The sequence below is a fragment of the Cheilinus undulatus genome, linkage group 23 (assembly GCF_018320785.1).
Source record: "Cheilinus undulatus linkage group 23, ASM1832078v1, whole genome shotgun sequence".
Lineage (NCBI taxonomy): Eukaryota > Metazoa > Chordata > Actinopteri > Labriformes > Labridae > Cheilinus > Cheilinus undulatus.
This window is the reverse complement of record NC_054887.1, coordinates 4,733,351-4,752,497: the sequence shown is the minus strand read 5'-3', so window position 1 is coordinate 4,752,497 and position 19,147 is coordinate 4,733,351. Positions and strand designations below refer to the sequence as shown.

General features: G+C 38.5%; 1 protein-coding gene across 2 annotated transcripts; it reads left to right on the top strand.

Annotated features, from left to right (window-relative positions):
* The first annotated feature begins 372 nt into the window (after positions 1-372).
* LOC121505290 lies at positions 373-14,731 on the top strand. Of its 2 annotated transcripts, none has more exons than XM_041780457.1 (9): positions 373-514; positions 603-673; positions 881-1,023; positions 1,150-1,306; positions 6,407-6,454; positions 8,344-8,431; positions 9,074-9,152; positions 10,766-10,836; positions 12,765-14,731. In XM_041780457.1, the coding sequence occupies exons 1-9, from the start codon at positions 501-503 to the stop codon at positions 13,597-13,599; spliced, it is 1,506 nt and encodes a 501-aa protein (XP_041636391.1). In that variant the 5' UTR covers positions 373-500; the 3' UTR covers positions 13,600-14,731. The 2 variants fall into 2 exon arrangements, with proteins under 2 accessions (XP_041636391.1, XP_041636390.1); XM_041780456.1 differs by having other exon boundaries at positions 1,147-1,306; positions 12,765-14,729.
* Positions 14,732-19,147: the final 4,416 nt, after the last annotated feature.

Genomic DNA, 19,147 nt, shown 5'->3' with positions numbered 1-19,147 from the left:
TCTTTCCGTGGAGCAAACTTAGAAACTTAGAAACTTAAAGTAGATTAGAGGAGGAAGACAGAGCAGAAAACAGAGTGAGTCAGAAATCCTATTTGCTTTTGGGAATTTTAAAAACATACATAATAGGGTTACAGGTGTAAGCTCAACACTGTTTATTATTAGATAAGGTATACTTAACACTTTAAAATCATACAAATTGTTCAATAGGTACATTAAGTTATCCTAAATAAAATATGTGCATTCCATGAATACAAATGGCATAAATCAATGAAAACAGCATCTGTAAAGCAACTCCTAGCTCCGCCCCTGGCCTTCCTTCCTTGGAGTTAGTGCTGCAACATTTCCAGTAAGCATGAGCTTCCCAGATCAGGAAGAGTGAGACTGTGACTCTGCAGAGTAAACAGCAGCAGACTCAGTTCACTTTCAGTCAGAATGGGCCGTAACTGAGTTGAACTGGGATATTGTTTTCGAAGGAAACTGTGGAAATAATTCGTGTCGGGATGGGACTGAAGAGGTAACTGATATTTTTGATACTACAGGACCTCCATCACCTCATTTGTCGTGTTAAAGTTGAGGAAATCAACTTTTGTTTCTGCTTTCAGGCGACTTGGCGTTCACAACACTTTCATCCTGCTGGTTTTGGGGAATATTGCGACTGTAATATGCATTAATGGTACGTACAGCAAAGTGGACAGGCTTCGACTCGATAGCCATTTTCTCTGAGTTTTTGTATTGTCTGTATTTTTCAGGCCAAAGTCTTGACTGTACCAACGACTTTGATAAAACCTTGTTTTGCTCCGAAATGTGAATATCAGCTTCAGCATTTTAAAGTGGATAGAAATGTTCAAAGTTTCCCTCTTTAATCCTTTTTTTTCTACAGTAAACCCCAAAACCCCAACAATCATCTCAGTCAACGAATCCATGGGGAACTTTAAAGTTTTTTGGTTGACAAACATGGAGGGAATTCTAAGTGAGAGTCTGACTGCTGAAGTGACATATCATGTTAAAGGATCCACTAGAGAGGTACAAGTATAGTCATAAGCTTTGTACAACACTTTGTTTGATTCAGACCTGCATATCTGATTATGTTAGGTTGTGGTTTAAGTTAATGAAATGACTGTCTGATCCTGTCTTTTTCCCCCTTAGAAGTTTGTAGCGGTTAAGCAAACTGCAGCTAACGGAAGAAACAACTATGTAATACAAGGACAACTCTTGAAGCCAAGTACAACGTATGCGGTCAGTGTGAGAATGATGGACTCGAGTAAAACGTTCAGTGACAGTAGTGACGAAAGGGAATTTACAACCCGTAAGTGTCTAAATTACTGCTTTTTTTGTCACTTTTCATGCACTACACATTTTTTAATTTGTTTAAATGTTAGTGAATATCACATTTTAGATAGATATTCATATAAAACAGCCCTGTACAGTGTTGTGAAAATGACCTATCCTCATGGGAAAAGCAGATAATTTTAGTTAATCAGTGTAGAAAGATTCACAAGACGAATATTTTAGCTGTTCAAGAAGAGTGGTCAGTTGTGTCAGAACTCTGACATAGGAATAGTGCATAAAATATTGTGAATTTTACATCTAAAGGCTCCTGATGCCTCTAATTCAGAAGCCTCACTAATTTTTTGTCTTACTTTTATTCTAAAGAAAAAAAAGAAAGTTAGGGAATAATCGCATATCAAATCACAATTGCAATATTGGGGAAAGAAATTAGATTATTTTCCAAACTGGATTTTAACTAGGACTGAACGATTTGGAAAATAATCTAATTGCAATTTCTTTCCCCAATATTGCAATTGTGATTTGATATGCGATTATTCCCTAACTTTCTTTTAAACTTAAAAAAGGCTGAACAGTATTTTAAAAGTATCTAATTCTGATGATTTTGACTCGTACTGCAAATTGGATACGAATTGTTGCATAGTAGGGTTTTTGTGACCGTGTGCTTTCACAGCTTTGGTGAATGACTGAAATATTGTTTCATCTATTTTTACGGTTTTTAAGCAATTTTTTAAAGTTGTGTTGAAGGCAGTCACCCGCTTTTATATGTGCATTCATTAGAACGGGAGGTTTTTGGCCATCAAGAGCCCAGTTTTAAAGCTGTTTGTGATTGCCGGTAGCAGAGGCTCTCAAGTTAGCGAGCCAGAGCTGTTGCTTTTAGCTCCGACTGCAAACCTGTTGAAACAGGGACAGCAGAAACCTAACAGAATCAAGAGAGGCTACAGGGCCCTATCTGTAAACTTTTTGACCCTTCTCGTGCTGGACTGTGTTTTCCCCTCCACCTTAAACCTTTGGCTTTACTCACCTCCTCGTCTGGCTGTGGTAGCTGTGCCAGAGATGGGGGACTCGAGTCCGCAACCTGGACTCGAGTCGCACTTAAGTCGCACACTTCAGTGACTTGAGACTTGACCTGGACTCGTGCGCAAAAGACTCTCGACTCGACTTGGACTCGTGATTTGGGACTCGTGCACATTCTTCGGTTTTTAATTTTTCCATCATATTTTCTTGTCCCCCTGTCACTCCTTATCCATTTCCTCCCCTTCTCTTTGACCGTTCGTGTGCCATTTACGCAGCATCAACCTCTCTTCCTCATCCTCGTTCGTGCTGCATATGACACACAAACGGGACGTCCACGCACACACCTACTTTGAAACGCACGCTAACATGCTAACTTCGGACTTCAGTCTGTTGAGGGCAAAAGTTTCAGATTACCTAAACTCTTTCCTCCTGCATTAAAGATCCTCTGACCACGGACAATCAACGTCAGCACTGTTTGTGTATGGAGCTATAATTTTTGCAAAAGTATTTGCAAATGCCTACAAAAATCTGTGCACAAATCCACAAATGTGTGCACAGATCTGCAAATGCGTGCACAGATCTGCAAATGTGTGTACAGATCTGCAAATATGTAGACCAATTTGTCATTGTGGACTTAGCTCATTTTGGTTCAGAATGTGCCTCTCAATTGGCTGTCATACACACTTGACATTTGCAACTCTTGTACCGTGCATTATTCATACTCAGATCCGTAAGTGTGCTTAGATCTGTAAGCGTAAAGGCTGGGTCTGTTGCCCTCAGCGCAGGCTCACAGGCAAGGCTGCCTTTCTCATCACACAGGCCTGAGGCAGCAGTTAAGACTTAGTAACAGCTCTATATAATGTCAGTGTGGAAGGAGAAATGTTATCGTATGATACTGCTATTGTTATTATTCATATTTTCATTGAAAGAGTGAATAAAATAATGACTTCCTTATCTCCAAAATGGTATGACAGCGGTAGTTGAATTGCCATCTCTACAAGACGGGTTGATTGTATTGTATTTAACAGAAATCTCCATTATGGCGCTGTATGAGCCAGGTGATGTTAGCAATAAGATCGATGGAGTGGTCTGTAACATTTCTATTTATATAAATGACAGGGGAAGAGAAAATTTGTCTGTTTTGTACGGAGCTCAATGCACCAACCAATGTTGACATTTGAATCACATTACTTTGGCAAGAGTGGATAAGATGATGAAGTGGCAGTGTTGCAGTCAATTATGTAGTCCAGGGTTTGAATCTTGCAATGTTCTAAAAAGTTTTTTCTTATTACTTGTTTGTTTTTTTTCAGTAACTCTTATGCACTGATCATGAATTTAATCACTCAGGCCAGGAAATATACGCAGTGTTTGTTATGCTGGATGCTATCAGTGAATCAGCATCAGGTCAGAATCCGCGCATGCGGCACCACATTGGGCAGAGCCGGGTGACTCTGAGGTCTCTAATTTCAGAGTTTTTCTGGTAGCCACAGCAGAACTTTAGTTATGATTACATTTTTATGTGGGGATTCCTTTGCTCACGGGACTGCAGAGCGATTTTCTATTTTAAGGGCAGCTGACGGAGCAATCGGTGTGATGTCAGAGCAAATAATCAAAATATTAAAATGACTGTTTAGCGCGAACTGTAATGGACTGATTTTGCACATGTCAGGTCTGATGACCTACAGATCAGTGATCACTATATTCTTTGAGCTCCATTGTTTTGCAGAATCATCTTGTCACAAAAGAATGTTTTAAAATCTCGTATCATTACAGCAAAAAACAGCTGACCGGTTCTCTGCAAATTTTCATTGTGATCTTAGTATACATTTAAATAATGCAGACCTTTTACTGCAGTCCTTTAATAGTCATTGCTCTATCCTTTGGGACAAAGTGGCACCTGTAAAGTGTAGGACCAGGGCCATCCATAACACTTCTCCTTGGATGAATGATGCTTTACGTAGTCAGAGACAGCAGTGCTGCAGGTCTGAGCGCTTATGGAAGAGCACTGGGTTAGAGGTTCACCGCTTGTTTTTGAAAGATCTCTGGCGAACTTTTAATGAAATGGTGCAAGAAGCCCAAACAAATTATTTTGCCACTCTAATCTCTTCCTCAAGAAGAGATCCAAGAATTATTTGACTCCATTAATAACCTGGTCTCTCCACCACCTTCCACATTATCAAATTTTAATGTTAACGATTGCAATAACTTTTTATCCCACTTTGTTCAAAAAGTAGAGGATATAAGGTCCAATCTGGTACACGCCCCTCAACAAACTAGTGAGAGCTCCTTCCAAGCTACTGCTATTCTGGACTCCTTCCACCCCATTACATTGCATGATCTGATGGATTTGATAGGCAAAACAAAACTTTCCTCTTCCTCCCTGGATATCATTCCAGCTTCTCTGTTCTTAAAAGTTGTGCCTGCTATTGCTCCTGCTGTTGTAGCCATTGTTAATGCCTCGCTATCCACAGGATGTGTCCCGTCATATTTCAAACATGCCACTATCCAACCCATTTTAAAGAAAGCCAGCTTAGATCCTTCTCTACCTATAGACCAATATCCAAACTTCCTTTTTTATCTGAACTCTTGGAAAAAAACAGTAGCAAATCAACTGATATCTTGGTTGGAGACACACATTACTTACGACAAATTTCAGTCTGGTTTTAGAAAAAAAATCACTCCACTGAGACCGCTCTTTTGAGGGTGTCAAATGACATCTTAATGCCCTGTGACACGGGTGATTGTTCAGGGCTGGTTCTACTTGGTATTAGCTCTGCTTTTGACACTGTTGACCATTGCATAATGTTGAAAAGGCTTCATAATAGGGTAGGTATTTCAGGAACTGCACTAGAGTGGTTTTCATGATATCTTTCGAATAGAACGTTTTCAGTGAATTTTAATGATTGTGTCTCTGTGTCTTCTCCACTGTCCTGTGGGGTGCCACAGGGCTCCGTCCTGGGGCCCTTGCTCTTCTCGCTTTATCTGCTGCCCCTTGGAAATATTATACAGAGTTTCAATATAAAATACCATCTATATGCAGATGATCTGCAGCTCTTTTTCACATTTAAGCCCAGTGAAGCCTCAAAGCTGGCCATCCTGCTTGAGTGTGTACATTCTATAAAACTCTGGATGGCTGACAATTATTTAAAGCTCAACGATGATAAAACTGAGGTTTTAGTTGTTGCACAGGATAAATTTGTCCCCTTAATTATGCAGAACTTGGGCGACCTCTCAAATGCTGTTCGCCCAAATGTCAGAAACATAGGTGTTTCTACCCCATTTTTGGGGGTGCTCAAGCACCCCTAAACTGAACCCCAGCACCCCTAAAATTTGAGAGATTTTAAGTTGTTTTTTTTACTGTATGTCTTTTTTTTAACAAGCTAGAAAAGTGTAAAAACCATACAGTACTTGGTTGAAATGTAATATTTTAACAACAAAAATACAGCACCCCCCATTTGCCTCAAAAATGGTTTGATCCACCCCATCCCTTCCACCTCTCACCGACTTGCGCTCTGAGAGCTGCACAGAGAAATGTGCTGCCTTCGAGTGATATGCTGCAGCGGTGTAAGTACCTGGCTTAAATGGGGCATATGTGGCACATTTCTTAACTTCTACCACTCAATACCAACACATTATTATCATCACCAGTCCTCATTTTTGCTGCATTTAATCGTAGGTCACTGTTTATGTTGTTAGGTAGGAGTCAGCTGACCTTTTTTTTTTTTTTTTTTTTTTTTTAGCTTGGAAACTTAACAGGTGGTCAGACAGTACCATCGTCCTCTGTTTGAGTTGGAACGAGAGAAGCTTGCTGTTGTGTCATGTGCATGTGTTAATATAAAAGCCAAGTTACTACTGACTTGCTAACTGACTGGATTCCCATTAACATTATAACTCCTATTATCTATCTAGAATGATGTTGTAAGTTGGATCAATGTATCAGTTTATATCTCTTATTAGATATAAAACACATTGGTTATTTGCATTTTGGTTGACAGTACAAAGAGAGCGAGGACTTTATATATTAGTATTCTTATTAGTATTTTTTCATATTTATGTAATTTTTCATCTTGTTGAATATAATCTATTTGTGTATGATTGTCAGGCAGAGATGAAATTGAAGAGAAGACACTGCAAGAACTGGAAGAATCAGGTAAGAAAACAAACAGAGAATAGTGACACGCAAAACAGCAACTTTAAAGCTGACAAAGAAAAACATTCCATTCACAATATAATTTTACGTATAGACAAACACTGAAAAAGTGAATTTCTGTTAATGGGTTTTACATGTTGCGCATTGCATTTCAAATAAAAGTGCAAAAAATAAGTCCAAGGTCCACTTTTGGTACTCACTTTAGGGGGCTGGTTCCAGAAACATGCATACTTTTAATGTGTATGTTGAGGAGCTGCTGTATCAAATTGAGTTGTCTTCCCCCAGACATTAGGGTTAAGATATGTTTATTTTATGATTCCAATCCATTCATCTTTTGCTATGGCTCAACATTTAAATAACCTTTATCAGATTTGATTGTTTGGTCATAGACTTTCCCAAAAAGTGCTAATCTTTTCTTTCACAAATGTGGGAATGAAATTGTGTTAAAATGTACAAAACACTGAAATTTATCTTGCCTGGCCGGGCAGCTCAGCACCCTTAAACCTCTGATCCTAGAATCGCCCCTGGTTAGAAACCTTGGTGTTATTTTTGATCAGCCTTTTTCTTTTGACAATCACATCAAACAGCTAACTAAATCATGTTTTTTTCCATCTTAGAAATATTAACAAACTCAGATCACTTGTTTCCCCTGCTGAACTAGAAATGCTCATTCACGCCTTCATTTCATCACGAATTGATTATTGTAACTCACTCTTCACCTTCAATACAACCACACTAAATCGCCTCCAGTCAGTCCAAAATGCTGCAGCCAGAGTACTAACAAGGTCACACAAATTCTCCCACATCACTGCTGTGCTTAAATCCCTTCACTGGCTCCCCGTTACATTCAGAATCAAGTTCAAGATCCTCACACTCACTTACAGATCCCTGCATGGTCAAGCCCCAGATTATCTATCAGAAGTCATCCGCCCCTGCCAGACATCCCGCCCCCTTAGATCAAACACACAACGATGCGATATTCCCCAGCCCTAATTTTAACAGACATCCAAATGAAATGAAACATATATTTAGTAAACATGACTGTCATTCGACCAATAGCAACTCTTAAGAACTGTGAAGTGTACGCTGATTTACTGAAATTGTCTGAGTACTTTGATGCTCCAGTTAGTATTTTTTATGTCATGTAGTATTCCTTTAAGAAGAAATGTGTTTTAAAAATGAAACCAGCCAACATATTTTCAAACAGGCAAGACTTGGGCAGCATTTTGAAACATTTTATTGGTTTGGTGTGTTTTTTGCTCTTAAATCAGGAGTAAGGCCCCGAATATGCTATGTGTTTTAAGATAAAATTAAAACAACCTATCAGGAATTTGCTTTTTATAGTTTTATGTGTTTCTGGTGAAACTTTCATGTAATCTGGAAGTTCTTCTTCAAATACAGTACAATGTAGTAAAACTACTCTTTGTCATCACATCCCTCCATTTTTGGCCTCACACTGCCAAATATGGCCATAAATGGGGAAACATATCCTCACATTGTTACAGCAGGTGGTGGAAACAATCATCATAATTATGCTTTTATCGTCTGTACACTGTTTTATCAAAGCCTTTATGGATCCATGAGCGAAAGTGGACTCACATTTCTCTCTCCTTCCTCTTTCTTGCTCCACCATTACTTAGACAACCTCATCAACCACATTTTCTACTGACAGTGTGTTAAGATGCTTTATCATACCATTTTCATTCTGGCTTTATTTGGGTCTGAGCTAAAGTCCCTGTCTTTCCTATTTAAGGAAAATGTCCTACGTGTTCTTTATTATGCCTTTGGGGAACAAAGGGGTTAAATATTTGATTTAGTGTGTAGTTTGTCTCTGGTAGTTATAATCTGCACAAAAACAACCTAAATAACTTCCTACACGTTTCCCACAGCGATGTCCTCAGATACTCTGTTCGCCATCATCAGCCTCTGTGTAGCTGCAGTCCTCATCAGTGGTGTTATATATGGCTGTTTCGTAAAGTAAGTAATGCCAATGACAGTACATTATATGAAAGACCTACAGTGCTTAACAAATTTATTAGACCACCCTAACCCTAACCAAAGTAAGGTTTATGCCACAGCTGCCCTAAATTAACAGCATTGGTAATTACCAAAATCATTTTTTATGTTTCTGCAATGGTTAATATACCAATATGTAGAAGCTCTTTTACCCAAATGATATTTTTAATGCTAAAATATAATTATTATTGTTATCCATGAATTTTCAAATTTACTGATTTACAAAAAAATGAAAAAAACAGTAAAGCACATTAATATTTCTTGATTCATATGTCGCATTATACTCATTTACTTGCATTCCTGAACAGAAAAATGAGTTTTAGTGGTTGAATGTTATGCTTGATAAATTTCTGACTTCTCAGAGAAGCCCAGTGAGCCGGCTCAAATTTGGCTGAATTCAGTTTGAAATTCCTCATTCCTGTTCAAAATGGTAAAACGTGGAGAGCTCACTGAAAATGAAAGAGTCCGCATTAAAGCACTTCATGATGCTGGATGGTCTCTGAGACAAATATGACAGGTGGTCTAATAAATTTGTTAAGCACTGTATTTATTTATTTATTTATTTATTTATTTATGCTAACTGATTCTTGTTTTTGTTTTCAGACTCAGATCAAAATGGTGGGACACAGTGGAAAAATGTCCAAATCCAAAACTTCTTGATATGCATCCATCTGAGCAAAAGGTGTGGCTAATGTGAAAATTTGGAGTTGTCCAGAAATCCCAAACACGCAATATAGCATGCTGCAATTTCCAAATCGCAGAAGATGCAATATTTCTTTAACTTAAAATGTGTCAAATTACCAGTTTAATAAATCCAATTTTTGCAGCAGCAGAGATTTTTTGCACATTATGCAAACATTCAAGTTTAATTTTTTCAATAATCGTTTACAAAAATCCTCCTGTTTGTGCTTTATGTATGTTTTTTCAATCAAAACTGCAATCAGCTGGTAGCCGGCCTCACCTCCTCCACCCCAGCCGCCTCCTTTATAGCTTACAGCTTGTTGCACCCCCATATTCAGATTCTTCCTACTATGGATTAATTGCTTCGGAAATGATTTCATTGTTTTCAATGTGCATGGTCTTATTTATGGAATTATTTACTGCTTGAATTTGTTGAAAAATACGTAAGATAAACCCAAGAATAATCGCATATTAAATTGCAGTTGCAACATTTGGGGAAAAAATCGCAATCAGATTATTTTTGCACATCGTTCAGCCCTAATTTGCACATATGAAATTTAAGGCCTTAAAAAGTCTGATTTTTCCCAGTGAGTGGTCTTACATTTTAAAAGGTACTAAGACATGCTTTCAGTCAGCCTTACATGATTTTTAACATCTTCCTCCACAATTGTTGCATAGTTATTTTCCAGAATTCAGGGAATTCAGTGTTGGGTGATCTAAATTAAATGCCTCTCTAATTTTATCTGGCGCTGTGCAGCATACACTCTGAGATTTTGTGAAACACTAGTCCAGTTCTCTAACATCTGGACTACCAGTTTGCCCACTTAAAGATCCATGCAGCCCACCCTTATTTTGACAGCTTTTCCCAACAAAAAGCATTGTTCTGCTTTAGTAGTTCAAATGTTTAGAGTCAGCTCAGCACACCTGCTAAAATGTGCAATGATAAATAGTAGTATGTGGCATATTGATAGAATAGAAGGAATGTGCCAGAAATCATCAAAATTGGGCATTTATGACCAAAAAAGTCCTATACCCTTTGACATTTCATAAACAGTTGATTGAATCAGAAAATTCAGCCCTGGTCTAGTGTACCAAGAAATCTCACACACCTTTCATTTTTGACCTGCTGCTGCGCAATAAGTGGTATTGAATTTTCACAGTCAGGTCTTAAAAATGTCTTTGAAGCTCTTTGATTTGGTTTTTAAAAGTGTGTAGGAACCCTGACTGCAGTATTTATGCAGAACATTGCCTGTATTGTTTTGGAAGATTGCTTTTGCTGTGTGCATTAAATTGTTCACTCATTTGTTTAGGCAGATTATTTATTTTTGCTTTGCTGTAAACAGACAAATCCATTTTGCTTGTGTTCTACTTGGGACACAGTAGCTCTTAATTGTTGATTGTTTCATAAAGGCATTAAGCTGCATGTCCTGTTTCCACCAGTAACCATGGGTTTCACCATCAAACCAAGGCTGATATGTCAGTGATCATGAAACCGAAATCTTTCCAGAAATTTAAGAAACATTTTCCCTATGGTGTATGTAGAATCCTTCACTCAAGATGACTGAAACATTTCAGATCAGTCATTTTGATATTTCTCTTTTCTTTATGTTGCAGTTCTTGAAGACTGCACCGCCCATCTTCTCCTCTGTCTGTGTTGAGCCTCTCTCAGATGACAGGAGACTGTGGTAAGCATCAAAAATATATATTTTTTTCATGATGTATGTCTGGTACTGCCCACCTGGAAGGGAAGAATCAGAAGTTCCCCATTTCAGTTGGCACCAGTTTTAACCAGTTTTATTTCTAAGAAGCCTTGCAGGATCAGACAAATTCACCTAATTGGATCTGTCATATGTATGCACAAAAAAACTCACTAGATATCTGCATATTTAGGGCGCATTCACACCAGAACTGTTTGGTCCACTTTAAATGAACCCTGGTGCGGTTTGTTTGAGGTGTGAAAGCAAAGTGGACCAACTTGTGAACCAACGGCAGAAAGTGGCATAAAGCATAATGATATATGGATTTATATGTGATTTAATACACTCACATACATGTTAGTTCCTCGCTTGGCGTCTGTGTAGCCATAGCAACACGTCGTACTCAGGTGCTGATATGTTCGTCTCATGTAAAGAATGACATGCTGGACACCTCACCGCCTCGCTGGCTGCTCCTAATTCCCCAATGCACCCCCAAAGAGCGTAATTTTTTTTTCCATTGTTTATGTAGAAAAAAGACAGACAGAAAGAGACGTAGTTCCGATTTCGTCTTCTTCTACGCATTCTTTTCTTCTTCATCACCGTTTGTTTGTAACAACAGCGCCCCTAGCAGGCAGAGGTTGCAGGTGTTTAGACGGTTTGGTCTGTTTGAGCCAAGAGCAATGTGAATGCAAACCAAACCAAAGGAAAGTGCAACAATGTTGCAATTACTGTTCCAAACTGGACCGAGTCCCCCGGACTATCAGGTGTGAAAACGACCTTCGTTAGTCTGAGCTTATGAACTCACCAGGAGGCCGCCATGTTTTGGTCTGCACTGGTAGTGTGACATCACAGTGGTTCTCAGCGTACTATCTCTTAACCGGCTGTTATCAGCCAGTGTTAGGGTTGCATGTCACATGCTGATAAGCACGTCTCACGCACAGACAGTTGTAAGATTTGAGGTCTTGTCCATTTTTTCCAAGCACCACAAGTGGGCATCGGTCAAAATAGATAGGAAAATGATAAATAGAGAGCCACATTTACCTTGTTGTAGCAAATATGTACGTCGACAATGGTAGAATATGTTTGTTTCTTGATGAACCAGATGAAGGCCAGGAGCTAAAATGTGTCTGTTTCATAAAGTTGTTTTCTATTTATGAAGCTCTCTGTTTCCACACCAGTACAATATGTTGCAGGTGAAGATGAACACAGTATAAAAACACTTCCAGTTTGTGCTTTTCAAAGTAAAAGCCCACTTTAGCATTTTCTTTGGAGAAACTCCCTTCATTAGTACATACTACTTTTATACGGACCAAAAAGTGGTGAGTTTATAAGATCAAATTTACTCAAAATGCAGATATCTAGTGAGTTTTCTCTGAGAGATACAAGTATCTGTCCAGTAAGATGAATTCATCTGATCATGTTGGGTTCCTTTAAATATTTTAAACTAAACACAGTTCTTGTTCTGATGTATGAATCTATTTTTAAATAATTTGAAGACAAGCCAGAAAGAAAACCCAGAGAGGAGGGGATTGTGGGTTAATGTCTGCTGTCCTCTTGGGAACAAAATAACATTTTTCTCCTGATTCATCCATGTAATATTTTGCTAACTTGAAAGAATACTTCTGCATTTAACTTAATTTACTGCCCTATAATAATGACTGAAGGGAAAGCTGACAGTGATCCTGGTACTCTCTTCCTGGGTCTCAAGTGTTCAAATCTCCATTATCTCCATTTTCTGAGGTTGTCAGATAATATAAAGGTGTTGTACTGAGGAGATTGTAAATTAAAAAGCTTGTGCTGCAGCTCCACACAGTACTCTTTTTCCCTCCAGAGCTCCAAACAGTTATGTGACTAAAATTTTTAATGCAACTTTCCTTGTGATTTTAAGTTTGAGGTGACCATTTCTCTGTGTTTAGGTTTAAACATCCACTGAAAGACTCCAGTGATGGGAGCCTTCAACAAAGCAGTGGAATCGGCTCTGGCTCCTCTTGTCTCCGCGACGCCAACTCAGAACCTGCAGACATTATAAGTGAAGTTCAGGATGCCACCAGGAAAGCCCTCTCTAAGATCATCATCTCAACAACATCACCTTTGACCACTGGCCTAATGACAGACTTTCCCCAAGACAGCAGTTTGCTCTGTGCTCCTCACAACCTTTGTGATGTACAAGATGAGGACATGAGCTCCGGGTTGTCTGCATTCCTAAATAAAACCTACTCCATCCCCATTCCTGGCGACCCAGTTCAGACTACGACAGACATCTCTGAGGTCCAGATTGAAATGCCCTGCGAGACTGCGCACCGTCCAAGTGAGGGTGCCACTGTGATCTCTACTTACCAACAGGCAGCACCATGTCCACCCATCACTTTGCCTTTCTCTTTGATACCCACTGACATTTCCTATCAGCCGTGCAACACAAATTCAGGGACATGTTCATTTCAAGACTCCGGTATATCCTCCGTCTCCAGTGGAACAAACACAACCCAATCATGTGATCCTGTATGTGAAGTTGAAGCTGCATGTGAGGGTTTTGAAAATGGAAAAATTGATGCCGAGGCCATTGTTAGTGATGAAAATCCCTGCTCTGTGCCTGCAGAGTCACACAGCATCCCTGCAGTGGACTACGACTATCAGCCGTTTCAACACCTAGTGGAGCCGAGTGTTTTCATTTCAGACATGAAAGGGGGTGAGAAAGAGGAACATTGCAACCATCCTGAGGACCCTTACATCAAGACCCCTCAAACAGTATAAAACTCTGAGCTACAGAGACCTCTTCTGTCCCTGATCTCAGCTGATCAGTCCATGCCGATAATCACAGACAGCGGCTACCAGTGCTTGTAGAGCTACTATTTTTTATGTACTTGCTTTTTGTTGTTTTGAGTTTCTTTGAATTCAGGGAATGTAAAATATGAGAGGAAGTGGATAATGCTGATTGTTGTGTGACTAAAGTTTCTGTTTCAGTTTACTTTAAAGCAGCAGAGGAGGAGAGAAAATGAAACTCAAGGTTCTTTTTAGTGCAGTGGAGGCCATCCTGTGGACCACATGAACTGTGCGAGTTTGAGTGTGTTTGATCTTGAAACTGTATTGCTGCCATTCTTGACCAGGTCTCCTTTGAAAAAGAGATCTTTGATCTCAGTGGGACTAACCTGGTTAAATAAAGGTTAAATGAATAAACACGTTGCTCACTTAATGCAGCCTGCAAGTTTAATATACACTGCCTGGCCAAAAAAAAAGTCGCCACCTGGATTTAGCAAAGCAAATAGGTACGAGCCTCCTATTGGATAATTATTGCACGGGCGATTATCTTTCAGCTGGCAACAAGTTATTTAACCCCAGCTGATGCAATGAGTAACTTCTCATTTCTTAAACAACCATGTCGAAAGACACATCCTGTGGTCGTGGAAAAGGTGTTAGTCTGTTTAAGAATGGCCAAACCATTGGCATGCATCAAGCAGAGAAAACATCTAAGGAGATTGCAGAAACTACTAAAATTGGGTTAAAAACTGTCCAACGCATTATTAAAAACTGGTAGGATAGTGGGGAACCATCGTCTTCCAGGAAGAAATGTGGTCAGAAAACAATCCTGAATGATCGTGATCGGCAATCACTTAAACGTTTGGCCAAATCAAATCGAAGAAAAACAACAGTAGAACTCAGGAGTATGTTTAATAGTGGAAGTAAGAGCATTTCCACACACACAATGCAAAGGGAACTCAAGGGATTGGGACTGAACAGCTGTGTAGCCTTAAGAAAACCACTAATCAGTAAGGCTAACCAGAAAAAAAAGGCTTCAGTTTGCTAGGGAGCGTAAAGATTGGACTCTGGAGGGATGGAAGAAAGTCATGTGGTCTGATGAGTCCAGATTTACCCTGTTCCAGAGTGATGGGCGCATCAAGGTAAGAAGAGAGGCAGGTGAAGTGATGCACCCATCATGCCTAGTGCCTACTGTACAAGCTTGTGGGGGCAGTGCTATGATCTGGGGTTGCTGCAGTTGGTCAGGTCTAGTTTCAGCAACATTATGTGCCCAAAGAATGAGGTCAGCTGACTACCTGAATATACTGAATGACTAGGTTATTCCATCAATGGATTTTTTCTTCCCTAATGGCACAGGCATATTCCAAGATGATAATGCCAGGATTCATCGGGCTCAAATTGTGAAAGAGTGTTTCAGGGAGCATGAGACATCATTTTCACACATGGATTGGCCACCACAGCGTCCAGACCTTAACTCCATTGAGAATCTTTGGGATGTGCTGGAGAAGGCTTTGCAAAGTGGTCAGACTCTCCCATCATCAATACAAGATCTTGGTGAAAAATTAATGCAACACTGGATGGAAATAAATCTTGTGACATTGCAGAAGCTTGTCAAAACAACGCCACAGCAAAGGCGTGCTGTAATCAAAGCTAAAGGCGATCCAACGAAATATAAGAGTGTGTGACCTTTTTATTGGTGGCGACTTTTTTTTTTGGCCAGGTAGTGTATAAAATATAACATTTCAATTTTGTGATTACTGATAGTGAGTTTTTGGCATCGTTAGATGATTTTTATAAAGACTAGACATTTGATTAAAATACACTAAAATATCCAGTAAATGTTTTGTTTAATGTATTGAAAAAGCAGCTTAAATTCTGTTAAGCCAATCAAATTAAACATTATTCTTTACATTCAAGTCTAAAACTTTAAATGTTGGTTTAAGAGATTGTAATGACAGCTATACAATAAAGTTGTCCCTTTTTAGGGTTGTAGGTTAATATCGTTATTAAGCTAAGAGTTTTCTTCATTTTCTAAAAAAATTTGGCGGTGACAATGAAATTTATGCGGCAGTTTCAGAAACCAAACTTGCCCATCAAAGTTTTCTTGGCTGTTCGGGATGTCTCATCACACATCATGACCTTAAAGCACAAAGTGTTTATACTGTTATTGCTTTTTGTTGTAAGCATCTGTTATTATTATTATTATGATTATTATTACATTTTCATTACGTATTTTTGTTGTAGCATCTTTTTTACAGGTTTATGATCATTTTTCTTGCTGCAATGTTTCAAAGAATCACCTGTAACATTTAGCACCTTATGATGCTATTTTGAGTCCATAAAAACCTTGAGGCTGTGTTTACATTTGTTTTGTTTTGTTTTGTTTTTTACTTTTCCTCACTGATAATAGAAATATTCTATGTAAAGTTCCTGTCACTGACAAAATGTGCTTGCTTTGTGGCAAGTTGTAATGGTTAAAATGTGCCAGCTACAGACATGCTTTTGTTTTTCACCTTTTCACAAGATAATTCATCTTCCATATTCAAACGAGGATTTTATTTTTACCTTAATGGCTGCATAAGGCTGAGAAACATGTCCCCTGAGATCATCTTTAAATATCTGGCCCATTTTGGTGATACGATTTAATATGAAGGATATTTTTGTAGCAAATTTGGCCATTAATTCTGAGTCTTGTGAAGAAAGATGTGAGAAGTGATGAAATGCTGCTTCTTCATGCAGCCAACCAGCTGCCAGTCTGTGCAGTTGCTGTCCAGGGTTGTGTAATTACTTCTTCATTTCTTCTCTGTGAAACTGCTGATGAATTCCCACAGAAAAACAGCCGCTCACTTGGTCAGCTGTAACGATCAAACATAACTCAATGGAATCAGTCTGGAGAAACTGATAGGAAATGATATAACTGAGGAGATTTTTTCAGTAGAAAATGGTTTGATTAAATCATGTTTCATTAATAATGCTACTTTTGTGAATTGCCTCATTGGGGACAATAAAGTTCTTGAAGTTGTGACCTTTGGGGTTCCTCAGTAATGTTTGCATCCAAGAAACATGCTGCTGGGTGGTAATCGTTGCTTACCCTGCAAATACATGCATTTTTTAAAAATCTATTTAAAATGTACTGTTATGAGTAAAGAAAGCTTAAAAACTCTTGTCTAGAACACTAAACAGAGCTGTTTACAGAAAAAGTCTATTTGGGAAATGAGCTGCACCTTAAATACCACTTCTTATTCAAATACAACAACATTAACAGAACAGCTTATTATGGTTGTATTTTGTCAGAGACTTCACAGAAAGACAAGCAAGTGTTCTTCATGTTATGAGGGAATTGGATGTGAGGTTCTGTAAAGAAAACAAAGCAGATTACCACATGAAAGCAGCATTTGTGTGTAGTTTTGACCTCTGCCTCCACCTGGTGGTATAAACAGAACTGACACACCATTAAAAAATGCCATCAACCTAAAAACTTTGTACCTATCTTTCCATCTTATGTGTCACATGTCAGAGCTACATGCAGCAGTTTTGTAATATATAGTCAGAGCTTTGAAGAGATCGGTGAGTGCACAATCTATCCAAACACAGAGTGAAGGCATTGAGAAAGTAATCAAATACCTGTGCAAGGATCCACATTTCATAATCATTTCCTGTAAGTGCAGTTTCCCCTGAGAGGAGGAGCACAGTCATACCTGTGAAGTCCTTGAGTGGTTGAATTCAATAGAGGAGGAACCTCTGATTAAATCTCAGCTCCAGAGAAATTTACAGATTCTACTGAAACTCCAGTGAAGCATGTATCCTGAATACCTTTGTGCACACCTGAATCATCAGACTGCAGCATGCAGCAGCAGGGTCAACAGAGGCTGAGGCCATGGCTGGAGGAACAGATTCAGTCTGGGAGGTTCCTCCTTTCATGTGGTAACCTGCTTTCTTTTCTTTACAGAACCTCACATCCAATTCCCTCATAACATGAAGAACACTTGCTTGTCTTTCTGTTAAGTCTTTGACAAAATACAACCATAGAAAGCTGTTCTGTTAATGTTGTTGTATTTGAATATGAAGTGGTATTTAAGGTCCAGCTCATTTCCCAAGCAGGCTTTTTCTGTAAACAGCTCTGTTTAGTGTTCTAGACAAGAGTTTTTAAGCTTTCTTTACACATGACAGTACATTTTAAATAGATTTTTAAAAAATGCATGTTTTTGCTTGGTAAGCAACGATTACCACCCAGCAGCATGTTTCTTGGATGCAAACATAACTGAGGGTCTCAAAGGTCACAACTTCAAGAACTTTATTGTCCCCAATGGGGCAATTCACTAAAGCAGCAGATTAAAAAAGGAGCACATAAAAGCAGAAAAAATATACATTTGATCACATGAACATTAAGTACATGGGACACATAATATTAATGAAACATGATTAAATCAAACCATTCTCTACTGAAAAAATCTCCTCAGTTGTATCATTTCCTATCAGTTTCTCCAGACTGATTCCATTGAGTTATGTGTGATCGTTACAGCTGACCAAGTGGGAATTCATCAGCAGTTTCACAGAGAAGAAATGAAGAAGTAATTACACAACCCTGGACAGCAACTGCACAGACTGGCAGCTGGTTGGCTGCATGAAGAAGCAGCATTTCATCACTTCTCACATCTTTCTTCACAAGACTCAGAATTAATGGCCACAATTAATTTGCCACAAAAATATCCTTCATATTAAATGGTATCACCAAAATGGGCCAGATATTTAAAGATGATCTCAGGGGACATGTTTCTCAGCCTTATGCAGCCGTTAAGGTAAATTAAAATCCTCGTTTGAATATGGAAGATGAATTATCTTGTGAAAAGGTGAAAAACAAAAGCATGTCTGTAGCTGGCACATTTTAACCATTACAACTTGCCACAAAGCAAGCACATTTTGTCAGTGACAGGAACTTTACATAGAATATTTCTATTATCAGTGAGGAAAAGTAAAAAACAAAACAAAACAAAACAAATGTAAACACAGCCTCAAGGTTTTTATGGACTCAAAATAGCATCTTAAGGTGCTAAATGTTACAGGTGATTCTTTGAAACATTGCAGCAAGAAAAATGATCATAAACCTGTAAAAAAGATGCTACAACAAAAATACATCATGAAAATGTAATAACAATAATAATAATACTAATAACAGATGCTTACAACAAAAAGCATTAACAGTATAAACACTTTGTGCTTTAAGGTCATGATGTGTGATGAGACATCCCGAACAGCCAAGAAAACTTTGATGGGCAAGTTTGGTTTCTGAAACTGCCGCATAAATTTCATTGTCACCGCCAAATTTTTTTAGGAAATGAAGAAAACTCTTAGTTTAATAATGATATTAACCTACAACCCTAAAAAGGGACAACTTTATTGTATAGCTGTCATTACAATCTATTAAACCAACATTTAAAGTTTTAGACTTGAATGTAAAGAATAATGTTTAATTTGATTGGCTTAACAGAATTTAGGCTGCCTTTTCAATACATTAAACAAAACATTTACTGGATATTTTAGTGTA

What these genes read in the sequence shown, in the direction of transcription:
- LOC121505290 (XM_041780456.1), top strand. An exon ending in TTAAAGGATCCACTAGAGAG is followed by an intron (nt 1,024 to 1,146) that starts GTACAAGTATAG and finishes TTTCCCCCTTAG; the next exon opens with AAGTTTGTAGCGGTTAAGCA. An exon ending in TGCATCCATCTGAGCAAAAG is followed by an intron (nt 9,153 to 10,765) that starts GTGTGGCTAATG and finishes TTTATGTTGCAG; the next exon opens with TTCTTGAAGACTGCACCGCC.